At 41.7% G+C, this 8,441-nt stretch overlaps 1 protein-coding gene across 1 annotated transcript; it reads right to left on the minus strand.

The window, feature by feature from the left end:
* Window positions 1–7,687: 7,687 nt before the first annotated feature.
* LOC120090901 (uncharacterized) lies at window positions 7,688–8,170 on the minus strand. The gene is made up of 2 exons (XM_039048595.1): window positions 7,981–8,170; window positions 7,688–7,872 (listed from the first exon to the last, which is right to left on the minus strand). The coding sequence occupies exons 1-2, from the start codon at window positions 8,168–8,170 to the stop codon at window positions 7,688–7,690; spliced, it is 375 nt and encodes a 124-aa protein (XP_038904523.1).
* Between the last annotated feature and the right edge of the window lie 271 nt (window positions 8,171–8,441).

An 8,441-nucleotide genomic window follows, 5' to 3' on the forward strand; every position in this document is an offset into this window, starting at 1 on the left:
GTTTGCAAAGAAAACATTGAAAGGGTCAAATAATTTTAAAAAAAAACAAAATTTTTCTCTCTCTCTCTCTTTTTTTTTTTTTTTTTGCTTTTTTTTTAAAGAAGTAAAATGAAGATAGATAAATGATAATTGAAACATCGTAGTAGTGAGAGTTCATGAATCATAAGTAAGAAAAAGGATACTCCAAAAGACTTGCGCCCCAGATGATTTTTTGTTGCATGCCAGCGTAAGGGCCACTCCATTTTCCTTCATTCCGGATTTCTCAGGTCTATAGAGGTCTTTTCTCGTTGAAAATCACCCCCACAATATGCCTTGACTCTTTACCCGTTAACCGCAAGTGTACGGGTCCCTTCCTCAGTAATTAGCTCAACCGCACCATGCGAGAATACTTCTTTAATTATAAAGGGTCTGGACCAGCGCGACTTTAACTTGCCAAGAAAGAGCCGTAACCATGAATTGAAAAGTAAGACCTTTTGTCCGACATGGAGATTTTACCACATAGCCGGCTGTCATGCCAACCTTTTGCTCGTTCTTTGTATATTTTGGCATTTTCATGAGCTTGCATTCTCCATTCATCAAGCTCGACCAGTTGTAGTTTTCTTGCTTCCCCTGCTGCTTTTAAGTTGACATTAAGCTTCTTCACCGCCTACAGTGCTTTGTGCTCCAGCTCTAGTGGTAAATGACATGCTTTACTAAATACCAACGCATACGGAGACATGCCTATCGATGTTTTATAGGCAGTTCGGTATGCCCACAACGCATCGTCCAACTTTGTTGCCCAATCTTTTCGCGAAGGCTTTACCACCTTCTCTAATATCAACTTAATTTCTCGGTTGGACACTTTAGCCTGACCATTCGTTTGTGGATGGTATACGGTGGCTAATTTGTGGAGGATATTATATTTCAACAGCAGATTTTTGACAAAGTAATTAACAAAGTGGGAGCCTTCTCACTTATTATGGCACGTGGAGTGCTAAAACACGTGAAAATATTTTTCTTCAGGAATTTGGAGATTGTTGCCACATCATTTGTAGCGCATGCTATTGCTTCTACCCACTTGGACATGTAGTCGACGACTAACAGAATATACTTGTGACCATTCGAAGGTGGGAATAGTCCCATGAAATTAATGCCCTAGACGTCGAACAACTCCAGCTCTAAAATGATGTTCATGGGCATCACATGTTTCCATGAAATGTTACCCGTGCGTTGGCACCGGTCACACTTCATCGCGTAGTCTCTTCCATTCTTAAATAGTATTGGCCAATAGTACCCACTTTGTAATACTTTCGCTGCGGTGCGCTGCCCTCTAAAGTGTCCGCCATATTATGAATCATGAAATTGCGATAATATGCGTTGATGAGCGGTATCCGGTACACACAGTCACATAATCTGGTCTGACCCCCTCTTATATAGATTTGGCTCATCCGAATAATAATATCTGCATTTATGCCTGAGCCGTCTCTTTTGGTGGTCAGTATAATCTTTGGAAAATTGCTCGCAAACCAGATAATTTACCATGTCTGCGTACCATGGCAATTCTTCAATATGAAATAGCTGCTCGTCTGGGAACATTGCACTCACCTCTGACTCATTGCGGTCAACCTCAGGATTTTCCAATCTGGATAAATGATCTGCAACTTGGTTCTCCGTCCCCTTGCGATCAATTATTTCCATATCGAATTCTTAGAGGAGGAGAACCCATCTAATCAACCTCGACTTTGCGTCCTTCTTTGTCATCAGATATTTTATCGTCGAGTGGTCAATATGGATGAGTACTTTTGTTCCCAATAAATATGCTCTGAATTTCTCCAACGCAAATATTATCGCAAGCAACTCTTTTTCTGTGGTGGTGTAGTTAGTTTGAGTAGGGTTTAAAGTCTTACTTGCGTATGTGATGGGATGCAGTATTGTTTTTCTTTTCTACACTAGCACTGCTCCTATTGCATACCCGCTCGCATCGCACATTACTTCAAAGGGAAGTGTCCAATCTGGCGCGATCAACAGGGAGCAGTCGTCAGTGTGTTCTTTAAAATCATGAATGCGTTGTGGCAATTATCATCAAAGTCAAATTTTCTATCAGCCTTCATCAACGCACTCAGCGGACGTGCTATTTTTGAAAAGTCCTTGACAAAACATCTTTAAAATCCGACATGCCCCAAGAAACTCCTTACAGCCTTTACATTTGTTGGAGGTGGAAGATTTTCAATTGATTCAATTTTTGCCTTGTCTACCTCCAACCCGTCCCTAGATACCTTATGCCTCAGCACAATGCCCTCCTTCACCATAAAATTGCATTTCTCCCAGCTAAGTAAGAGGTCCGTCTCTTTACATCTTTTCAATATCTTCTCCAAGTTGGCAAGACAGGCTTCGTATGTGTGCCCATATATAGAGAAGTCGTCCATGAATATTTCTACAGAGTCTTCAAGATATTCTGAAAAGATGGCCATCATGCACCTTTGGAAAGTGCTCAGTGCATTGCAGAGGCCGAACGGCATGCGGGGAAAAGCAAAAGTTCCATAGGGCAGGTGAATGTGGTATTTTCCTGATCTTCGGGAGTAATCATGATCTGATTATAACTGGCATACCCATCCAAAAAGTAGTAGAAGTCATTTCCAGCTAGACGATCTAGCATTTGGTCAATGAAAGGTAAAGGGAAATGATCTTTCTTCGTTGTCGCATTCAGCTTGCGGTAGTCCATGCAAATACGCTATCCAGTAACGGTCCTTTGCAACATTAGCTTGTTATTTACGTTAGGGACTACCATCATCCCACCTTTTTTTGGCACGCACTGCACGGGGTTGACCCACGTGCTATCTGCTATCGGATAGATGATGCCCACATCTAACCACTTGATTATCTTCTTCTTTACGACCTCATTCATCGCAGGGTTGAGTCTGCACTGATGTTCAATCGATCTTTTGTGGTTTTCTTCGAGACGAATTCTATGCATACAGTATGTGGGACTAATTCCTCAAATGTCTGCGAGCGTCCAGTCAATCGCTCTCACATATTTTCTCAGAATGCTCAGCAACGCATTCTCTTGGTCTTCATTAAGTTCAAGGAAATGATTACCGATAGCTTTTCATTCAGCCCAGAAACGCATACTTTAGGTGGTTAGGCAGGGTCTTCAGCTCTATTATTGGTGGTTTTTTAAGGACAGTTGTGTTGTTTTTCTTTCTTCATTTACTGTCGGCTTTTTTTCTTGGGTTGCGATCATCTCATTTTCCTTGTTTTTTTTTTCTATTATCGCATTGCATGCAACAATGGATGCACTCGCATCCTCATCTTCGTTTTTGTCTTCAGGCTTCTCTTCTTCATTCAAACTCTGTTCATCGTCAGATTCATTCAGGTCTTCTTCGTCAGGATACTTCATGGCACGAATAATGTCAAACTTGAGCTTCTGTCCATTCACGCTCAAAGTGATCTCTCCTTTGCACACATCAATCTGAGCACGGCCGGTTGATAAAAATGGTCGCCCAGGATGATAGGCACATCCTTGTCGGCTTCGTAGTCCAAGATGATGAAGTCGGCTGGTAATATAAATTTGTCGATTGTGACTAGCACGTCCTTCACCTTCCCCTCTGGATGCACCAGAGATCTATCGGTTAATTGGAGAGTCACTGTCGTGGGCGCAAGTTTCCCAACATTCAACTGCTTAAAAATTGGCAGAGGCATCAAGTTGACGCTGGCTCTAAGATCGCACAACACTTGCCCGATGTACAATCCTCCAATGGAGCAAGGTATTGTAAAACTCCCAGGTTCGCGCATCTTCAGTGGGATTATAGATTTGGAGCTCTGTGTTAAAGCCACCGTGGAAAATTTACCAGTGCCTCTCTTCTTGGTCAACATATTCTTTAGAAACTTCGCATATGTGGGCATCTCCTCAATTGCTTCTGCGAACGAAATGTTAATATGCAATTGTTTTAACATAGTCATGAAGCGTTGGTATTGTTCCTCGTCATTCTTCTTCTTTCTGAGTCTCTGTGGGAAAGGTCGCAACTGTACTCTCACGATTCCCTATTCTTTTGGCTCTGAGGTGGACGTAATCTCTGGCTCTATCGCTTCGTTTTCTCCTTCTTCTTCTCGAGTCACCACAATCTCAAGTTCCAGCGCAATTGGAGTAGTCTGGCTAGGCTCCTTTTTCTCCCCTACCATAGTCTTTCCACTCTGCAATGTCACCACATGACACTGTTCTTTACCCGTACCCCTTGGGTTGCGTGGGAGTTTCGTTGAACTCGGCAGGGCTCCTTGCGGTCTGTTCTTGAGTTCGCTTGCAATCTGACCCATCTGTAGTTTCAGGTTGCAGATAGACGTTGCCTGGTTTTGAAGCACAGTTTCGTTCTTCTCAATATATTACTTCAACAAACTTTCCAAAGAGGAAGATTGCGGCATCTGCGAGCTGCTGGCTTGATTACTCGTCTGACCATTATTTCGCAGGAAAAATCCGGGTGGCCCTTCTTTTTGTGCCACTGATTGGAAATTTTGCTGCTAATTTTTCCATGCAAATTTGCGGTGGTTTCTCCACCTAGGGTTGTACGTGTTAGAGAATGGATTATTCTTCACAAAATAAATAGACTATGGGTTTTGCGGGCATTCCTCCATTGCATGTCCTTCACCGCAAATAACACTCCTTACGGTGGTCTGGTTGATTGCGTTCAGTTGCCCACTATGCATTGTTGGGTTGCTGATTGCGATTCTCTGTATCAAGTTCATCATCGCAGTCATCTAACTCTGAAGTGATGCGATAGCACCATTGTTTGCGTCATTATCCTTTATTCTCAATCTCTATCGCTCTCTCTCCAGCCCTCATGATTTTTAGAGATGCAATCAAGGATGTTCTTGGCCTCATCATACGTTTTGTCTAGTAGACCTCCAGCGACTGCCGCATTGCAAGTGGTCTGCGAAGCAGGGTTTAATCCATGATAAAAGATCTCCATTTGCAAGCAGTCTGGTAATCCGTTGTGTGGACAATCCTTTACCAGCCTCTTAAACCTCACCCAAGCATCGCTGAGCGATTCATCCATGTTCTGTTCAAATTTGGTTATTAATTTCCTTCTCCCGACATTCTCAGTTGGTGGGAAATATTTCTTCATAAATTTCTTTACTACTTGTTCCCAGGAATTAATCTCCCCCGGTTCGAGAGAGTACGCCCATTTTCGTGCCTGATCACACAAAAAAAATGGAAACATAGTTAGTTGAACTTCTTTGGTAGAGATATTCCGGACACAAAAGTGTTGCAGATTTCTATAAAACTCCGAAGGTGGGCGTGCGGGTCCTCGCCATGCCTTCCTCCAAACAGTCCAACAGTCGAGATCATCTGCAGCATCACCGGTTTCATTTCGAATCGAGACCCATCAAGAGTAGGCCTCATGATTCTTGGGGAGAAATCGTAGAGGTTTGGCGATGCATGGTCCCGAATGGGCCTATTGTGATCGTTTGCCAGTAGGATTGGATTCGCCATGACATTGTTTTCGTTTGGTGCTCCATTTCCATGTTGCTCTGCCATATTATCTTTCTCAGGTGGTTGTTGTTGGCGGCTATCTCCCAGTCTTTGTCGGAACGTCCTCTCACTCTTTGTGTCGTAATTTGCCAGAGATTGAGAGCTACAAAGAAATCAGAAAAATTACCGTTAGCACACTAAATTGCCGAAGTCCCGACGATGGCGCCAAAAAATTGATGCGTTATTTTATGCGGTGAAATTAATGAAGTGAATTGCGGTGATGGGAATGCGTTGTGCAGAAATTTTCTCAGCAGAATCCAAGTATAAATCCTACCGAGTTTCCTGATAAATCTAGGGTCAAACTCAGGGATTAGGAAAAACATTATGCGGTAAAAATATTTAAGAAGTCTTTATGGTAACCAATAAATCAAAGAGTTGTTTTGGGGTGTTGTTTGTGGTATAAAAAGTATGCGGCGGTTTTGAGAAAAGATTGATTATGCGATAGATACACTGAGTATGCGGAGGAATGAGTTGAAAAGCACTTTAGCTAGCGTTTCCCGGGAATGTGTCAAACTATGTGATCATGCTACACTCATGCGATAGCAAATCATTTTCCAATGCAAATGCGGTACTCCTATTTCTAGGACGCATGCGATAAATGTGATAATGTCCATAGAGCTTATTCCTAAGTCTCTACTTCTTGCATATGTGATGGTGCAAGATGCACACAAAGACAAGGTGACCGCATACAATCATAACCTATCTCTAGGATGCATGCGATGCGTTAATAGCAAACAGTGTTTATTCTAAGCTCCTATCTCTTGATTATGTGTTCTAACCTGACTCTCCCGAGCCTAGATTCTAACCTGACTTTTCCAAGCCTACATTCTATCCTTAGACTACCCTCCCGAGTATCTCTAATGGACGAATGATGCATACATAATACAAGATAATCGCATGGAATGAAGATCCCCAGTTATGCTAGCTAAGTGCTTCTTAACCCATTCGATAGATTTAGCTACTCATGCGTAATAAATAGAGAGTGAACAGATATAAAGAAGTAAATTCCATTTCTATAGATAAGTTCAAAGTACAAAATGATAATGAAAGATAAGGATAGAGAGCCTGGTAGCAATCCCTTGCTTCCTAAGGCTTTTACACTATTAACTCTATTCTGTTCAAAAGAGAGCCTGGTAGTAAATTCCTCTCTTTGATCTCGACGCTTCCGGTACTCTTCCAAGTTCACCAGAACGATCTTTCGGCACAATCTCACTTCTCTCGCTTTCGCCTTCTAAATAAAAGAAACACTAAGAACAAGGCTACTTTTAACTATGAAGAAAATTATCTATCTGTCGAACTAGACGAACCATACCAACCCCTTCATTGAAGGTTGCCTTCGGTATTTATAGAGCTTCGGAGTGAAAGGCTTCTTCTCTCTTATGATTGCACTGATGGGATGGCATTAATTCTCTGTCGATGCGCCGAATATTTTTCACCGAAAAGTTGAGTGTACTTGCTACAGTAGTTCGTTAGTGGCTTGTCAACTTAATTCGGAATCGACCGTCATCAGCTTTATTTCCCATCGTGATTTATTATGCTTTTCACCCAGATGCGCCTACCAAGTTGCGCCGGCTTTATGCGGCAATCCTTCTTAAGCAGATACTTGCGAGTGCAAGTCACCGCAAAGCCGTGCGGTAATGCTGCGCTCGACCGTTGATTTCTTGTGATCGCATTTTCTGCCTTGCGTCAACGCATATTCTGCACAAAAATACATAAGTTAACTGTTTTCATGCGATGGACGCATGCGACCACAATATTATGAGCTTAATGCTACTTTGATGCAATTTTATATATTTTATCAACGCAAACCTTCATTGTTTTATAACTTAGCAATGTAATAACGTGTATTTCTGCCCGTTATCAATGACACATTTAATGATCCTCAAGAATTTAACCAAGTAACCCATCGCATTCATGCGTTAAGACTTGACAAATCATACAATTATCGCATAAGTCAAGCAATCGCATCATTCATCAAATCATCGTGTACATCAATTATCATACAGATGAGGATTTAATTCTGATAAATTTAACCAAGGAAGACATGCAACAGATCACAAAACAACAAAAAGAATCAAATAACGCAAAACAAGAAGTTATTTAGGAATGCAGAGTTAAAGTGATAGAAGACATCCCTGGAAAAGTGTGATTGAATTCGCCACAAGGATTCTTCATTGTGGGCGATCAGGCTTGCCCGTCTAAGCCAATGGTCTCTTTGATGCGATCAATCGAGCCTCCATGGTAAAGCTTTAGGCATTGACCATTGACTTTGAACATGTTGTCGTCGTCCTCATTCATTAACTCCACAGCTTCATGAGGGAAAACTTTACGTATTATGAATGGGCCAAACCATCTTGATTTCAGTTTACCTGAAAGCATACATAGACGAAAGTTAAAAAGTAACACTAGTTGGCCAAAAACGAGATATTTCTTATTGATCTTGCTATCGTACCATTTTTTTGGTCCGCTCCTTGTACAACTTGCTATTTTCATATGGGTCAAACGCCATTCAATCAGCTCATTCAGTTGAAGCTTTTTGGCATCTCCAACTCTTGTCAGGTTTAACTTTAACTTCTTCAAGGCCCATTGAGCCTTGTACTCAAGTTCTAACGGGAGGTGGTACGCCTTCTCATATACTAACGCATACAGCGACATGCCAATAGCCATCTTGAATGTTATTCTATAGGCCCAGATAGCCTCGTCTAGTTTTTGCGATCAGTCCTAGTGAGAGGTGCTGACCACTTTCTTGAGTATGGACTTAATCTTCCGATTCGAAACCTCTACTCGACCATTAGTCTACGGATGATATACAGTAGCAACCCTGTGCTTCATGTTAAACATAATCAAGAGGTTAGATATAATGTGGTTAATAAAGTGCGTACCTTTATTGTTTATTAACACATGGGGCATCCCAAAATGATAAAAGATGTTCGTTTTC

The sequence above is a fragment of the Benincasa hispida genome, chromosome 11 (genome assembly GCF_027475165.1).
Source record: "Benincasa hispida cultivar pf3 chromosome 11, pf3_genome.v1.1, whole genome shotgun sequence".
NCBI lineage: Eukaryota > Viridiplantae > Streptophyta > Magnoliopsida > Cucurbitales > Cucurbitaceae > Benincasa > Benincasa hispida.

Bases quoted from the DNA above. Each gene is read 5' to 3' on its own strand.
- LOC120090901 (XM_039048595.1), bottom strand. From the start codon at position 8,170: ATGGCTATTGGCATGTCGCTGTATGCGTTAGTATATGAGAAGGCGTAC. The intron at 7,873-7,980 runs GTACAAGGAGCG...GTATGCTTTCAG, and splicing joins CCATATGAAAATAGCAAGTT to GTAAACTGAAATCAAGATGG.